Genomic DNA, 18,272 nt, shown 5'->3' on the forward strand with positions numbered 1-18,272 from the left:
GATGTGTTTCTTTGCTTTTGTTATTAATTGCCTTATATAATTGGCTGCTCCCATGTTAGGGGCATAGATATTTACAATTGTTAGATCTTCTTGTTGGATAGACCCTTTAAGTAGGATATAGTGTCCTTCCTCATCTCTTATTACAGTCTTTGGTTTAAAATCTAATTTGTCTGATATAAGGATTGCCACCCACCTTTCTTTTGGTGTCCATTAGCATGGTAAATGGTTTTCCACTCCCTCACTTTCAATCTGGGGGTGTCTTTGGGTCTAAAATGAGTCTCTTGCAGACAGCATATCGATGGGTCTTGTTTTTTAATCCAATCCTATAGCCTGTGTCTTTTGATTGGGGCATTTAGCCCGTTTACGTTCAGGGTAACTATTGAAAGATAGGAATTTAGTGCCATTGTATTGCCTGTAAGGTGACTGTTACTGTATATTGTCTGTGTTCCTTTCTGGTCTATGTTGCTTTTAGGCTCTCTCTTTGCTTAGAGGACCCCTTTCAAGATTTCTTGTAGGGCTGGTTTCGTGTTTGCAAATTCCTTTAGTTTTTGTTTGTCCTGGAAGCTTTTTATCTCTCCTTCTATTTTCAATGATAGCCTAGCTGGATATAGTATTCTTGGCTGCATATTTTTCTCATTTAGTGCTCTGAATATATCCTGCCAGTCCTTTCTGGCCTGCCAGGTCTCTGTGGATAGGTCTGTTGCCAATCTAATGTTTCTACCATTGTAGGTTACATATCTCTTCTCCCGAGCTGCTTTCAGGATTTTCTCTTTGTCTCTGAGACTCGTAAGTTTTACTATTAGATGTCGAGGTGTTGACCTATTTTTATTGATTTTGAGAGGGGTTCTCTGTGCTTCCTGGATTTTGATGCCTGTTTCCTTCCCCAAATTAGGGAAGTTCTCTGCTATAATTTGCTCCAATATACCTTCTGCCCCTCTCTCTCTTTCTTCTTCTTCTGGGATCCCAATTATTCTAATGTTGTTTCATCTTATGGTATCGCTTATCTCTCGAATTCTGCCCTCGTGATCCAGTAGTTGTTTATCTCTCTTTTTCTCAGCTTCTTTATTTTCCATCATTTGGTCTTCTATATCACGATTCTCTCTTCTGCCTCATTTATCCTAGCAGTTAGCATCCCCATTTTTTATTGCACTTCATTAATAGTCTTTTTGATTTCAACTTGGTTAGATTTTAGTTCTTGTATTTCTCCGGAAAGGGTTTCTCTAATAACTTCAATGCTTTTTTCAAGCCCAGCTAGTATCTTTAAAGTGATGATTCTGAACTCTAGATCCGACATCGTACTAACGTCTGTATTGAGTAGGTCCCTGGCAGTCGGTACTACCTCTTGTTCTTTTTGTTGAGGTGATTTTTTCCATCTTGTCATTTTGTCAAGAGGAGAATAGATTAATGAGAGAACAAAATGCTAACAGGGTAACAACGTCCCCAGAAAATATACTCTAAACAAATCAGAAAAGACCTGAAGCAGGGGGAAAAGAAAGGGAAAGAGAGAAAAAAGAAAAAGAAAAAAAGAAAAAAGAAAATGATAAAGATAAAAACAAACAAAAACAGAACAAAACAAACAAAAAAAAACAGAATATGATCAAATATGATCAGGCTGGTACATACATCAGTGCCACACACTAGATTTTGGGTGTATTTTGGTCTGTTAGAAGAAAGTGCCTCCCAAAATTTTAAAGAAAGAAAAACTTATATATGTACAAAAATAAGGGTTGATATGATGAAGGGATGGAATATGACTGTAAAGATGAAAATTATAAAAAATTTTATAAAAGGAATTGATACAAAGTTGTTTGAAAAAAGAAAGAAGAGGATTTAAAAAAAAGAAAAAAAAAGGGAGAGGTTGTGATCAGGCAGGAGAGTAGGAAAAAACCATACACTAGAGCTTTAGTGTATATTTTGATCTGTTAGAAGAAACTATCTCAAAATTTTAAAGAGAGAACAACTTATATATATATGCCAAAAATACGGGTAACTACTCTGAAGGGATAGAATATGCCTCTAAAAATGAAAAATAAAAATGTTTTTTAAAAAAGGGATTGATAAGATGTTGGTTGAAAAAGGGAAAAAGAAAAATTCAAAAAAAAAAAAAGACAGTTAAAAAAAATTAACTTTGAAAGACTAAAGAATCATTGTAAAAAAAGCCATGGATTCTATGTGCAGTATTCCTCTAGTGCTGTAGTTCTGCCGTTCTCATTGATCGGTAAACTTGGTCTTGGCTGGCTGTTCTCGCTGATCTTCTGGGGGAGGGGCCTGTTGCCGTGGTTCCCAAAAGTCTTTGCTGGAGGCGGAATTGCCCCGCCCTTGCCCCATCTGGGCTAAGTAATCTGCTCGGGTTTGCTCTCGGGAGCTTTTGTTCCCTGCAAGCTTTCCGTACAGCTTTGGAGGCCAAGAGTGAAGATGGTGGCCTCCAATCTCCGCCCCAGAGGAGCCGAGAACTTGGGGCCCCCCTCCTCAGTGAGCCCCCAGAGAAAAGCCGTCAGTCACTCCCGTCTCCCCGGTCTCTGGCTGCACTCCGTGCTCACCCGGCCTGTGACCGCGCATTTCTATCTCTGGCACCCGACCCCGTGTGGAGTCTCTAAACCCAGCAGATCCCGGCGGTGTGCTCCCACACCGCTCCTCCCGGGGAAGGAAGGGCAGTCTCCCCCGATCTGCCGCTTGTTGGGTCCCTGCTGGAGGAGCAGTGGCCCGACTGTGCCGCGGATCACGGTTTATGGCAACCCCGAGCTGAGAGCCCGCGCCTGGGCTCCGTCTCTGCAGCCGGCTTCCCCGCTCCGACACCTGGGAGCTCTGCCGTCCTCAGGCACCCCCAGTCTTTCTGTGACCCCGAGGGTCCTGAGACCACACTGTCCCGTGAGGGTTCCATCCCCCGCTTAGCCACCAGAGCGACATCCCTCAGCGGATCCGACTTCTAAAAGTTCTGATTTTGTGCTCCACAGCTCTATCACTTGCCAGAAGCGGCCGACGGAGGCCCCTCCCCCACCATCTATCCTCCCAAATATTGCCTTGGATTCACTTCTCCGCACGTCCTACCTTCCAGAAAGTCGTCGCTTTTCTGTTCAGAGAGTTGTTGCTATTCTTTTCTTCGATCTCCTGTTGAGTTCGTAGGTGTTCACAATGGTTTGATCCCTATCCAGCTGAATTCCTGAGAGCAGACGAAATCCAGGTCTCCTACTCCTCCGCCATCTTGCTCCACCCCCTACCTGTAAATTCTTGAGTTTGAACTAATACCTCCAATTTCAGGTCAACACAACATGTGTTTGGGTTTTTTTTTTTTTTTTAGCCTTCTGACATTCCTATATTTTGTCTATGGAAACTTCTCCAATAGTAAGTGACTTGACTTACATTATCTTCAATACATTTACTTATTTGCTAAATCCTTATGTCAACATTCTCCTAGTTATGTGGCTAACTTAGTCCCAATCTTGTTGGCCCTGACTTGGGGGCCACCCTCTTGGACCCAGTCCTACAAAATATGCTAGATGAGTCCATGGTCTTGCCCCAGCCCTGGTCCCAAAGAACACACTGGGCAAGTCCCTGAATCTGGTCCTAGCCCCAGCCCTGGTGAACACACCAACCAAATGCCCAGCTCATGTCCTGGCCCTGACCCAGTAAACTTGTCTGTTGAGATCCAAGCATTGACCAAAGGGAAGGAGAACAACTATATGAAACCATTACCCAATATTGACTATATGAAACCATGACTCAATAAAGCAGAGCCTGAGAGAAGGACCTGTGTGCAGATAGTTCATTTGGAAATGATCCCAGGGGATCAGGACTGAGTAGGCAGCAGAGATGAAGAAGGAGGAGAAACCAACACAAGTATGCATAATTCAGGTCAGTTTAGTGGGCAATGGGGACTGATTCTCCTGAGATTACCTGAGAAGCCTATGGAATGGCTCCCAGAATCAACCTGTGGAAAGAAGGGTGGCAGAAGTGTTTGAACATCTGCCTCCATCCTATGTTGGTGGAAGGTTGTCACCCAGAGTGTTCCCTCCCCCACACACTTCTGAGCCTTGGGCAACTGTGTGGACTGAGCAAACTCTTGACCTAAGAAGGAACCTAAAGAGGAGCTTGTGGGAGGAAAGCAAGAAGTGAAGAGGACACTGGCAGCAGATGTTGAGGGAGTGACCTGAATCACAGCCTGCAGCAAGCTGTGAGCCGAGGGTGAAATCAGAGGTGTGCCCAAGAGGATGCATGCCATCTTCAAGTGACTTTCCCAGTCTTTATCCCTAGTTGACAAGGAAATAAATGAGTTCACAGATATGAACCACTCAATATAAGGAGGCGGATTTTCAAAGCATTGATATTCGAGTTAGGCTGTGTAAAACATTAATAACATAAATGAGATGACACATCACTTAAGATAATTATGTCTAATGTCGTGCACAAAGTTCGTTGTGAGTTAAATATAGCGACACAATCCCGGAGTGCAGCTAGCCGGGCAAAGCTCGGGGAAAACAAATGGGTTGTATCTTGCTTGTGGCCTGGGTGTCAGTTTAGGCTGAGTCTTCATGCCTTTGGAATTGGGGATTCGTGGTGCAGCTCTTTCATGAAACCCTGGCCCCAGACCTCGTTAGCCAGCTTGTCCCTGAGGCTGTGGAAGAGAGTTTGGAACTGGATGGAGACTTTGTGGCCTGAAGTGCTCCTCTTACCCAGCTGATGCCCAGCTGCCTTATTGCTCCTGGGACTTGGGCATGCTACCTTGAACTTTAGTGGAAAGCTTGTCTTCAGACAGGGGATATATCGGACTTGCAGGTGTTTGCCAATAGGCTGGGCTCCTGGTTGGCTCGATGATTGTAATCTAGGTGCTTTACTTCCCCATTCTACCCTAGCCAACAGGCACGGCCAAGTTTCCAAGAGACGTGGCTCCTAGAACTGGAGAGGGCTTGTGAAGTCATCTGCCAGGTCCTCTCGCTTTCTGCCTGTGACACGGTACAACCTACACTTTCGTATGTGGCACCTTAATGCCAGATAAAGAGATTGACATTGACTTGCCCTAAGTGACATAGAATCAGGGTCAGTTCTGGGACCAGAACCTAAGTGCCGTGCTTCGAGGTGTACTGAAATTGTGGCATCTCTCCACATGATCACCAATGACAGGCTCTGCAGAGCTGGGTCATCAAGAAGATAGTCCTCTTTCCTTCCGTGAGGAGTCTGGTCTTTGTGCCTTACTATGGTGGGCCTCATATCTGAAAATGAAGCCAGCTATGCTCATACAGTAAAAGGGACTCTCGACCCTAAGAGGCTATTAAGGAAAGGAAGTCCCATGCCTTCAAGCAGATGCTTGCATATTTGGGGGATTGGAGCTGGAGATAACTTCATTCTGTGTGTCAAGGGCACCAGCCCTCTAAATAGTTGCTTTGTGAGGTTATAAGAGAAGGTCTATGTCCCGGGTCAAATGCTTTCCCTCTCCAACATTTGACATACCACTCCATCTTGCCCATTCTCCCCACATCACGCCCACCACCAGCCTGCTTCACCTCCCCTGCACCATTACAGTGGCCTGCCCTCAGGTTCTCCCTCCCACACTCCATCCAGTCCTTAGATACCAGCTTATTCTTCCTCACGTGCACCTTGCATAACACTTTCCTTCTGTCCTATTTCAAAACTTTTAGTGCATCTTATTTTTTTCCAGAGTCCAGCCAGATGGGATTCCTCCCTCTGCCCATGCTCTTGCTTCTCCTCCTGGACCAGCTCTGAAGAACCTTTTCATTTCCCATTGCATGTATCCTTCAACACCAGTCCTGCTGAAGATGCTTCAAGAAAAAACCTTAAAAGGGTTTCTAGGTTGTAGACATCTAGGTTCTGGGTTTGAAGATTAATGAGATGGATAACACTTGGGGTTATGGAGAAAAGTTTGAGGCAAGAGGAAGACTGGACTGAGGGAGGTGTGAGAAGAAAAAAACGGGCAGATGGTGTTAGGGGCTGGAGCCAAAGGGCTGGAATACCCTGAACCTCAGTTGCATCTAAAATACTTCTTAGAGGATGGCCCCTAGACCCCAAATTGCCAGTCATTGCTGCCATTTTCTGCCTCCCAGCTAAATGTGACCCCATGAGAAATAAGACCAAGTAGTTTATAGTTATATATATTTTTTTCTTTGAAAATTCCATAGTCATTAAATAACATTAATTTCAACCACACTACACAGCAGACATTTGACATACAGGAGCGCTGATTCATAAGAATACAGAAATGTTTCACTCTGATGATCCATGGAAGGACCTCACAATACTATAGACACATTGGAGGGAGAACAATGACATCCTGCCATGAACTTCACTGAGCTCACAGAAAAGAAAACATGCCACTGGATTCTGTGCATGTTTACAAACACTGTGAATGTTTACATTCACTAGGATTTATAGCAGATAAAGTCAAAACATTAATAACTTAAATATAATTAAATATTATTTGAGAAATGTGCCTTAAATTATTATACAAAGTGCCTCTTGTTGTACATTGTAATAAAATAAGATCACTCTGCACTTGGGGAGAGTTGGGGGAAAATAAATAAGATTTTCCTCATGCTCTGTCTCTTGGTCCAGGTGCGAAGTTTCAAGGCTTCTGGGTTTGGGACTTTTGGTCCAGGTGCTTCATGTTATCCTGGACCCACTTCTGCTTGGGGTCAGCACAGATCTCCCTGGATGCTTTGGTCTTGAAGCTGTTGTGGGGAGAGAGGGCAGTTTGATGGAACCCCTTGGGGTGTCTGTTGGCCCCTATACCTGAGGGGGCCAACCCTCTTGCTCTCTGGGTAAGGGGGCTGGATGGGGATAGGTGGGAGGGGAAAGATGGGAGGAAGGGCTCAAAAGGAAACTGCTCGTGCTGTCCCAGGGGAGGCCCTCAGGCTGCTGGCTGAAGGAACTTGGATGATCTGACCAAGCTCCTAGCAGGGGAATCTGGAGGGAGTATGAATATCCCTCCTGCGGGCTCAGTTTCTCCATGGGGTAAAGGTCCCTTTAGATTAGATGGTATATTTATCTGACTCCTTTGGGCATGAATCCTGATCTCTTGCCCTTGTATAGAACTCAGAACTTTTGGCAGGGGGTGCTAGAGCACAGTCCACTTACATCACAGCTTCCTGGGGACACTGGCTGTTGGTGACCCTCGTGTAGCTCTCCAGCTTCTGCATGGGGACCTTCCTTTTGACCATATTGAAGCAGCAGGTAATTGGGATGGAAACTGAACCTGAAAAACATTTTGCAAAGAATGAGAGTTATAAAGCATCATAAGCATGCATTTGCAAGCACAGGTAAAGGTAGGAAAAGACAAAGCAAACACACAATTTCCAACTAGGACCGAATACTCCCAAGTCCAGTGCCTTAGTCCACATTCCACAGATAAAATGGTGACCAGGAGTCCATTTCCTCTGTGGAACTATGGGGCTCTTCACTGTTGACTGGGAATGGAGAAATGACACCAATCTTGTAGTGTCATTAGGAGGGTCTACTGACCCAAAACCTCTGACACCAAATAGATAAATTCTAAGACCTCGCTTTCCAGCTTTCTGTCCCCACAGGCTCTAAAGCCAACCCGTGTCACATGCTGAGAAGCCTCTGGGTCCTTTTCTTCCTTACATGGCCACTGGTACACTGGCTGTAATCCAAAATTTGAAACCCCAAGCAATAGTTTTTTTCCCCCTCTGCTCTACTGCCTGAAATGTCCTTCGCATCCACAATGAGAAACAGTCCCCACATTCCCAAACAATGTGAGGTAAGTGGTTGCACTCAGTGTCTCTTCCCCAAGCTGGTGTCAGGAAGGACCATGGGGACTGGCCTTAGCGACCCAGGCATCTGGTTCTGCCTCTGGTTAACTACCATGACAGCTCTTCTCATCGCCTTTGTTGGTTTCACTTTCTCCATCTCTTAATGTAGGCTATGCAGCAAGCATGGGATGACTCACGCTGGGATGATAGTAACAATAGTTTCAGTGGTAATCCTTAGGAAGAAAGGGCCTTACCTGGCTGGGAGAGCACCTGGGCACTGAAGGAGACGGCTGTGAGCAGCAAGCACAGAAGTGTTGCAGAGACCTTCATGTCGGCGGGGAACGGGGAGGTTGGGTTGTCAGAGCTGGAAGTTTCTGGGCTGGTCTCAGCCTCTCTGCTCCTCTGGTTTCTCTGGACACCCTGTCTGCCTTTTATAGAGAGCAGAGAGCATGGGCAGGTCCCTGAAATTGGACTTGGAATGTGCTGAGTAGGCACCAGATCCTGGGGGTGATTTCCAAACACTGGAAGAAGGAAGCTGAGTAGTTTCAACTGTTGGTTTAGACTATGTGGACCAGAGGTGGAAGGGAATGTGTTATGCCTAGCAAAATGTAGGAAGTGACCTCACTGGACTAATAAGGTCTATGATTTCTGTGAAATGGAAAATGATCTTTTGGAAAGGAAGAACGGAAGCTGAGGTCATAGTGGAGTGAAGACAATCAAAGGCCTGGCCCTCTCTGGGGCCTAGGAGGCCTAGGATGGGGCCTTAAATCTTTGCCTGTACTTTCTATCAGACTCACGTCTCTGGCATCCTAAACTAGTCAGGCTCTTTTAGAACCCCACACAGGTAGCCTGATGGAACCCTGGAAGAACGGTGGAATCCAGGAGAATCTTCAAGTCTTAATGCCCTGGAATCTTATGTTATGGAGAGTGAGAACTGGACAGCACATAGTGATCTTGTAGGGTGGTGGTTTCCAGATATTTTATTTAGAAGCTAAAGTTTCTTTCCAGGTGACATCATATGGAGAAGCCTGATATTTCACGCAGATTTAGGTAGAATGGGTCTGTTTGAGAAAGGCCTTCAGTTCCCTTTGTTTACACACAGTGTGGGCAGGGGAGGGGAGGGAAGCGAAGGAGCTAGGCTTGCAAACCACTGACCTCTTGTGCTCTCCTCCCCTCACAGGTCTGCCGTTACAGTATCATGCAGAAATTACAGTGCCCTGAAGCTCCCCTGTGCTACTCCCCTCAAATCTTTTTACTACGATTGCTCTTCCAGAATGTCATGTAGTTGGAATCATACAGTATGTAGCCCTTTCAAATTGGCTGCTTTCACTTAGAAATATGCATTTAATGTTCTTTGTGTCTTTTCATGGTTTGGTAGCTCATTTCTTTTTACTGCTGAATAATATTCCATTGTATGTATATATCTGTTTGTTTATCCATTCATCTATTGAGGGACATCTTGATTGTTTCCAGTTTGGGACAATTCTGAATAAAGTTGCTATAAATGGTTTTATGCAGCCTTTTGTGTTGACATAAATTTTTAACTCATTTGGGAGTGTGATTGTTAGATCATATGGTAAGACTTTATAAGAGGCTGCCAAAGGGTCTTTCAAAGTGCCTGTACTCTTGTGCATTCCCATCCACAGTGAATGAGAGTTCCTATTGTTCTACATCTTCATCAGCATTTGCTATTTTCAGTATTTTGGATTTTAGCCACTCTACTGGGTGGATAGCGGTATCTTAGTGTTTTGTTTTGTTTTTTAAAGGTTTTATTTATTTATTTGACACAGAGAGAGAGACAGCTAGAGAGGGAACACAAGCAGGGGGAGTGGGAGAGGGAGAAGCAGGCTCTTGGCTGAGCAGGGAGCCAGATGCGGGGCTCAGTCCCAGGACCCTGGGATCATGACCTGAGCCGAAGGCAGAGGCTTAACGACTGAGCCACCCAGGCGCCCCGGTATCTTAGTGTTTTAATTTGCAATTCCTTAATGACATAAGATGTTGAACATATTTTCATATGCTAATTTTTCATTTGCATATCTTCTTTGGGGAGATGCCCTAGTGAGATCATTCACCTATTTTTAAATCGGGTTATTTGTTTTCTCATTATTGAGTTTTAAGGGTTTTTTTTTTTTTTTAAGATTTTATTTATTTGACAGAGAGAGACACAGCGAGAGAGGGAATACAAGCAGGGCAACCGGGAGAGGGAGAAGCAGGCTTCCGTCTGAGCAAGGAGCCTGATGCGGGGCTCGATCCCAGGACCTTGGGACCATGACCCGAGCCGAAGGCAGACGCTTAATGACTGAGCCATCCAGGTGCCCCAGTTTTAAGGGTTCTTTGTGTATTTTGGACACAAGTCCTTTAGTGGATATGTGTTTCACAAAGATTCTCTTCCAGTGTGTGGCCTGTCTTCTCACTCTTTTAATGGTGTCTTTCACACAGTAGTTTTTCATTGTAATGAAGTCCAACTTATCAATTATTAATTTCATGGATCAGGCTTTTCATGTTGTATCTATGAAGTCATCACCAAACCCAAAGTTTCTTCTATGTTATTTTCTAGAAGTTTCATAGATTTGAATTTTACATTTAAGTGTATGATCCATTTTGAGTTAATTTTTGTGAAAAGTGTAAGATCTGTATCTAGATTCTTCTTCTTCTTCTTTTTTTTTTTTTGTAGATGTCCAGAACCATTTCTTGAAAAGACTTCCTTTTCTATTGAATTGCCTTTGCTGCTTCAATATTGATTCTTTCAATCCATGAACACAGTATATCTCTCTATTTATTTAGTTCTTTAATCTTTCATTAGAGTTTTGGTCTTCCACATGTTGATATTGAACATATTTTTCTTAGATTCATTCCTAAGTACTTCATTTTTTTGGTGCTTATATAAATAGTATCGCATTATTAATTTCAAATTGCAATTGTTCATTGTTGGTATATAGAGAAGTAATTGAGTTTTAAATATTAACTTTGCAGCCTGAAACCTTGCTATAATTGCTTTTTAGTTGCAGGAGAGTTGTGTGTATATGTGTGTGAGTGTGTGTGTGTGTGTGTGTGTGTGATTCTTTTTCTACATGGACAATTATGTTTTCTACAAACAAAGGCAGTTTTATTTCTTTCTTCTCAATCTGTATATCTTTTTATTTCCTTGTCATGTCTTATCACATTAGCTAGGACTTCTAGTATGATGCTGAATAAGGGTGGCTAGAGGGAACATCCTTGCCTTGTTCCAAGTCTTAGAGGAAAAGCATTTTTTCATGATTAAGAACATCATTTCAGTGTTTAAGCATCAATAAGTGTGATGTTAGCTGTAGGCCTTTTGTAGATGTTCTTTATCAAGTTGTGGAAGTACCTCTCTATTACCTTATTTGCTGAAAGTTTTTTCATGAATGGATGTTGGATTTTGTCAAATGCTTTCTATTGGTATCATCATATTGGTATCATCATAAGACTCTTTTTCTCCCTTAGTCTGTTGATGATATGGATTATATAAATTGATTTTCAAATATTGAAGCAGTCTTGTGTACTTGGAATAAATCCCACTTGGTTGTGTTGTATAATTCTTTTCACACATTATTGAATTCTATTTGCTAGTACTTTGTGGAGGACTTTTGCATCTATGTTCATGAAATTGGTCTGTAGTTTTCCATTGGTTCTTCCAGGATGGCAGCTTTTTTATCACCCTGGGGACAGTCTCCCTGCCAGGTATACCATGTAGCACTGAACCCTCTGGGGCTGTGTTGGCTAACAGTCAAGTTTGCATATATTTTTCATTTGCAAATTAAGTCACTGCCTTACAAAATACCCTCAAGACCTCATTGATTTCTCCTCTGAGCTGCCTTAATATGGAAAGTGCGTCAATGCACGGATGACAGAAAGAGTAGTGAAAATCATAGTTCTTGGGAATCAAAAAGGTTTAATAAAATGAAGGGAATTAAGTGTCATATCCCGAGTTTAATCCTGATTTAGCCAATAACTAGCCAATGACTTGTTCAATGTGACCATGGACAAACTTTGACTTTGAGATTCATTGTCCTCATCTATAAAGTCTGGGGTTTTGACAAGTTCAGGGATGGGAAATAGTTATCAATAGTATATTAGCTTGATAGATTTATGGTGGATAACCAGTAAGGTTTGTTGGAAAAACCAACCAACCAACCAACCAACCAACCAACAGCAAGGCTTTAATTTGGGTTACTGAATATAAAGTCCTGATTGATTATTGATGTCTGCCATGGGTACAGCAATGGGAAGTGATACTTTCTATGTAACACAATTTCTATTCCTGGGTTAAATAATACTTAAGCTCTTCTATAACTTAATTTGTCTATGATTATATGCAAAGGATCCAGTCAGAGACCAGGGAGGCTAGGATGACAGGAACTGGCAGGGCAGTGTTCTCAACTGTCAGTCTTAGGAGAGGCAGAGTAGTATGGTAGTTAAAATCTGGATATGGATACTAGGATCGCTAGCTAATATCTGTGTCAGAGAAGACTCAAGTAATCTAAGTTCTTTATAGTTTAAATTCCTCACTATTCTTTGTTTTTCTTATGTGGAAATCGAGATTACTGAGAATATTAAATCATCTGACACCAAAAACTTACTTTGCAGAGTGAATGACATATGGTAAGTGTTCAATAAGCTAGCTATTAGCAATAGTCAAATAAGATGAGTGCCATATCTAAAACAAGCTAGGAAGGGACTCCAAGTGTGGTTCTTGGTCTCTTGCACAAGTTCTCTCTAAAATTGCTTCCAAGCAAAGATATGTGGTAGGGACAGGCCTCCGGGAATGCCTGTGCTGTAGATGAAGAAAGAAAGGAGTCTCCCAGAAACAGAAAAGAAGTGGGATTCTAGGATCCTGCCATGAACCAGAAGAAAGAAATGTTGTGGGGCCTCGGAGGAGATGGGGGTCAGATCCTAGGGCTGACATGCCAAAGGGCACCAGGGTCTTAATACTACAGGGATTTCAGAGATCTTAGCCGATAAGTCATGTTGATTATGCAATTTCCCTTTCTTGTTTTTCCTTTTTTTTAAACTGAATTCGAGAAATCCCAACACAAAAAGTTAAAACGAAACTTTAGACCATGCAAAGTCAGCAACCGTTCTATCCAGCAGCTTGGCTGTGTGGTTCAAGGAAGTGGTCATTCTGCCTCTTCCCTTTCTTTTCTCCATGGTGCTTTCCCAGTGAGCATATTCTTAAAGCAGTTTTGGCAACCCACCTACAGCTCAGGGGCTGTGAAGGAGAGCTTCTCTACCTGTGACTAGCAGGCAGGAAATGAGCACCCTGCTATGGAAAGAGATCTGAATTCTTAGGTGGTTCTTGAGGGATGTGATGAGATGGGAGAGCATCCTGGGAATCAGAATTGCTGCCTCCATTTTCCAGCTCTGTTCCAAGTGTCCCCAGTGGTCACAAAATTATAGGATGCATTGGAAGAGACATTTGCATTGAATGTAGTCCACTTTCCCTCTTTACAACAAGAGAAAGGATTATAAAAGTGAAATGATTTGTCATGGGTTGTACAGCTACGTGACAAACCGAGACCGGTGAGTGCACATGTCTGAACGAAAGCCATTATGCAATTCAAAGTTAGAAGACAAGGACCAGGCAGAAAACTGCAGACAGGTGCCCAGAAAGCCCAGGGACCATCTAATGTCCTGGTCCCCTGATCTCCCTGTAATATCAGGATTCTCTGGGCAATTGTTAATAAGATATGCCTTAACAACTTTAATATAATGACTCAGAATCTTTGGAGATGAGATCTAGAATCCTGTTTTTAAAATGCTCGAAGTTGATTTTTAGCCACAGTCAGTTCGGGAGCCATTAACCAGCTCAAACATCTCATTTACAGATGTGTAAACTGAGGCACAGGGTGGGAAAATGATTTGCCGAGAGTCACTCAGACAATTTAGTAAAGAACCAATGCCAGAACTCAGAGATGCAGTCACCATGCCCAGTTATGCATTGGGCCTCTTTGTTTGGTGCCTGGTACAGGCAGGGTCTTATTCTAGTGGAGGCCCCAGGATCTCCAATGTTTTGTGTCTGTAAGTCCATTTTGCCAGGAGAAGCGACTGTGGGTCCAGCTGGAATGTCAATGATTTCAAGGAGGATTACTTGATAGGTCTTAACAATAGCAGCATGAACAGATTCTATTTGGGCTTGAGGACATGTACCTTATCTTACCAAGCCCTTGACATCTTCATTCCCACTCAATGCCTAAGATTTGCTTGGCACAAAGGATCTTCTGAGACTCAATAAATTTCATGGAACCGACTGGAATTTTAGGATAAACTCCTGAAAGGTGTTTGGGGATAAGGGCTGGGTGTGAGGAAGAGAGGTAAGCAGGGTCGTTAGACTTAATGTGAAGGCAAGACTGGGCTATTTTGGGAACCAGGACACTGTCTTAATAATAGTGAGTTGTTCAGTTGCTCCTGGGTCTTTGCGGGAAGCCACCGGGGTATGGATAGAAGTCTCTGAGCCTGCTCTGCTGGTTATGTGGGGGGCATCTGCTGTGATCCTGGGTTCCTGGTGGGCTTGATAGCATGGATTCTAGGTACTGCCTTACCCTACTCTGTCTCTGCTGGTGACCATGGACCAGTGTGGTACAACACAGCACAGCATCACATGGGGTGCCCTTTACCCAGCTTCCAGTAGCTTCTTCAGTATCACTGAGTGCAGGGCTCTGGTACTGCTCCAGTCTTTCCTCACTTGGGCTGTTGGAGTCTTTATCACCAGGAAATACCCTGGTCACCGTGGCAGGTCAGAGACACAGAGATTCTTAGAGTACCTCTGCCTGGAGTGACACATGTCATTTCTGATTACATTTTATTTATCTAAGTGGGTCATACAGCTTGCCTGTCTTTGAGATGGCATGGAAGTCTAATCCTACCCTGGGACTCAAGAACAAGAACTGAAAATTTCAGGGGATGTCTCTGGTCACCACCACACGCTCCATGGTATCCACCTCAGTTTATTAACTGCTGAATTTGGTAAAGAAGCAACTGTTCTGTGTGATATTCCTCGATTAAACAATTTCTACTACTTCACAGTCAAAAATAGTCCACTCTTTAAAAAAATTTTTGTTTTAACCTGAGGCAGATTGGTGGGTCTAGTTCCATCATCTTTAGTGCACCTCATAGCGTTCTAAATTAAACGTGATGTACTATTTTTGTCCCCCTCCCCCATCTCTGACTTTCATGTAAATGTCAGGGAACTTGCTAATGACTACCATGCCACGTTATCCACATCAACTCTGTAAAGTGGGAACTTATTATAAAGCCCTTAACGGATACAGGTGTTAATTGGTCCTTAGGGCAATATTTTGATTTTATTATTTATGAAGCTCACAAACTTATGAAGCCCAAGAACCGCTACATTAGTAACAACCAAGCACAGAGAAGGAGTCACTGTGCCATAAAATGTCCCAGGTCACATACAAAACAGCCACTGTCTTGTTTATATCAGTATTTTTTTTAAAGTGGGACCATGTAGTCTAATTTAAGAATATATATTATACTCCATAACATTCTGGACCAAACAGGCTTTATGATCTTTATATCAAAAATAACAGCTGGTTTTTATTTTTTAAAGCTAAGAATGCAAAACATGAAGTCCGTTGTAGAAACTTCAGGTCAGTGTAATACACACGATTGTATTCCGCCACAGGAATGTATGAATTGTATGCATGCAAATGTGAGTCATCCCCCTCAAGGCATCCACCAACACAGGTACATGGCGGTGGGCGGTCACCAGGTCAGCCCCATCCCTTCAACAGCGGGGCTGGCCTCCCTCCAAGCTAGGGATCGCCAGTGAGAGATTGTGCTCGCAACTTACAGCTCCTAAGTGTTCAAGTTCAGCTTTGTCGTGTTCAATTCAATTGTTTTTCCCATCCCGATCTCTGAGGTTGCTCTCACCACTCGGAATGGTGGGGTTCTGATGTAACTCTGGTTTGCTTGCCCGGGGCTGTTGCCATCCATGGGAATACGGTGCTTCCTGCAAGTGGGGTCTGTCATTTGTAGAACACACTTCTTTCACTCATCTCCAACCTTGCCAAGACTTGTCTAAGTACAACTTCTGGAATGTTTCCCAGGCCCAGACTCTGACATCTTCCCCAACTCAGAATAAGACACCAACGGACTTCTAATGGTTTTTAATGATTGCACACTCTTTGTAGGAAACATAAAAAAAGAAACAGAAGTACCTAAAAGAGAGGATGGAACGTGTCTGCATTTAGGGTTACCAACTTGTCCTGGTCAAACCTGGTCAACCACACCAGGTCTGGAATTTCTCGTTTCTAGCACAAGTCCAGTGTCCCTGGAAATCTCTCAGTGCCCTCTCAGGAGGGACAGTTGGTCACCCTATTTGTGTGTGTTTTCTTTTTTTAAAGATTTATTTATTTATTTGAGAGAGAGAGAGAGAGCACACATGGGAGAGGGGCAGAGGGAGAGAAGCTCAAGGATATTCCCCGCTGAGCATGGAGTCCCATGCAACTCGGGGCTTGATCCCATGACCCTGAGATCATGACCTGAACCAAAACCAAGAGTCCAACGCTTACCTGACTGAGCCACCCAGGTGCCCCCTCCCCGTTTGTGTTTTAAATACTAAGATTGAACTTGAACTGGTATTTTTGTTCATTTTATTCGTTTCTTCTCTCTTCATTTCACTGTGCTTACATATACATATGAAAGCATATTTGTTTATATATGTGTCTTTGTATATTTACACACACCCATACATCCATGCATACATATACAGACATAATGTACATATGATGATATTCACAGCTTTCTTTCACTTAAAATTGGTCATATACTCTTCCAAATCATTAGATATCCTGCAGTTGCTTAAATTTTAAAGGCTTCATACTGGTCCTATATATGTGTGTGTGTGATATATGTAATAAAACATTTCATTATAGTTGAGTATATGTATTATTTGTTTTCACTTTTAAAATAATTTTAATTAACATTATGATGAAAAAGCCAATTTAAAAATCTTGATCCATATCTATATTTATTTCTGTAGCTATAGAATTAATATATCACAAGGTATGAAATGCTGAAGCTTTGCATATTGCCATATTGCTTTCTAGAAAGTTTTACCCTGGACAACATTTATTATTTATAGTAAGCAGAATAATGGACACCACCCTCCCCCTCTAATTCTCTGCTCCTAGTCCCTGGAACCTGGGATTATGTCACCTTACATGGCAAACGGCTCTTTGCAGATGTGAGTGAGGGTACAGACCTGGGAGGTAGGAGAGTACCCTGAATTCTCCAGGTGGGCTTGATCTACTCACACAAGTCCTTAAAAGTGTGGACATCCTTTCCTGCTGCTTCAGTGACAGGAAATGGAAGGAGAGATTCATACTGAGGGGGACTTGGCCCACACTGCTGGCTTTGAAGATGGAGGAAGGGGGCTCTGAGCCAAGGATTACAGCAGCTTCTAGAAGTTGGGAATAGCACTTACCTGAAAGCCATCAAGAAAACGAGGTCAGTCTAATGACCCAAATGAACTGAATTCTGCCAATCACCCAAATGATCAGGAAAACTGATCCTCCTCTAGAGCTTCTGGAAAGCAACACAGCTCTGCCGACACCTTGATTTTAGTGGGATGAGACCCATGGCCGACCTCTGACCTCTAGGCCTGTAAGATAATAATTTTATGTTGCTTAAGTCATTACTCTTGTGCTAATTTATTATGACAGGAATAGAAAAGCAATACATTATTCTTTAAAAATGTCTGATGCTTTGTTAGTAAAATATTATCATGTGTACAGGCAAAACTAACCTATAGTGATAGGATTCAGCCTAGAGGTTCCCTTCTGCAGATATCAACTAGCAGGGACAGGAGGGGGTTTGGAAAAGTTCTGCAAATGTTGACCTGGGGGGTGGATATGTGGAGTGTCTGCACATATAAAATTGACTTAACTTTATTGAACTTTATGGCAGGAACATATTACCTCAATAAGAAGGAAGTGAAGAGGACCCATTGTAGTATCTGCTTGTTCAAATTTTTATTATTGGTTGGTATGATCCTGGGCATGCTCAGGGGCTTATGTTTTTATCTTGTGAATTCTTTGATCATCACCTTAGTTTAGGAGTTCAATTATTTTTCTTATTTATTTATCCAAGGCATGACAACTACCTTTTGTGTTGTACCATGCATTGAGAACACGGTATCACCTCTCAGTGATACAGCAGTTATAGAATGGGACACATATCCCTGACCTCAGGATTTCCTTTTCGAAGAAAACAGAACTTGAGGCCTTCAGGATGGCAGCTTTTTAAAAGCTTCTGGGACTGTCCCTGCGGATTGCATCACACAGCACTGACCCACACAGAACATGCAAGGCCACCGCTCTGCTGAAAAAGTCCCAGATGTATTTATTTTCCAGCGATGTGGCTTGGTACAAAAGCCAAGAAATAGAAACAGCAGTGGAAGTCTATTATGAGGGTGACAAGTGAGTTTGTAGAAAAGCAAACATAAGCCTGGCCTGTCTCCCAAGTAGCTATGTGACCAAACTAGATTTGGTTAAGTCCACCCTGCCTCATCTG

The 18,272-nt window shown here is 42.9% G+C and overlaps 1 protein-coding gene across 1 annotated transcript; it reads right to left on the reverse strand.

The window, feature by feature from the left end:
• Nucleotides 1–6,088: 6,088 nt before the first annotated feature.
• Nucleotides 6,089–8,111, reverse strand: LOC116647460 (C-C motif chemokine 8). The gene is made up of 3 exons (XM_032428862.1): nt 7,976–8,111; nt 7,087–7,204; nt 6,089–6,680 (listed from the first exon to the last, which is right to left on the reverse strand). The coding sequence occupies exons 1-3, from the start codon at nt 8,049–8,051 to the stop codon at nt 6,575–6,577; spliced, it is 300 nt and encodes a 99-aa protein (XP_032284753.1). The 5' UTR covers nt 8,052–8,111; the 3' UTR covers nt 6,089–6,574.
• Nucleotides 8,112–18,272: the final 10,161 nt, after the last annotated feature.

This window comes from Phoca vitulina, unplaced genomic scaffold (assembly GCF_004348235.1).
Source record: "Phoca vitulina isolate PV1807 unplaced genomic scaffold, GSC_HSeal_1.0 scaffold40, whole genome shotgun sequence".
Taxonomy (NCBI): Eukaryota; Metazoa; Chordata; class Mammalia; order Carnivora; family Phocidae; genus Phoca; species Phoca vitulina.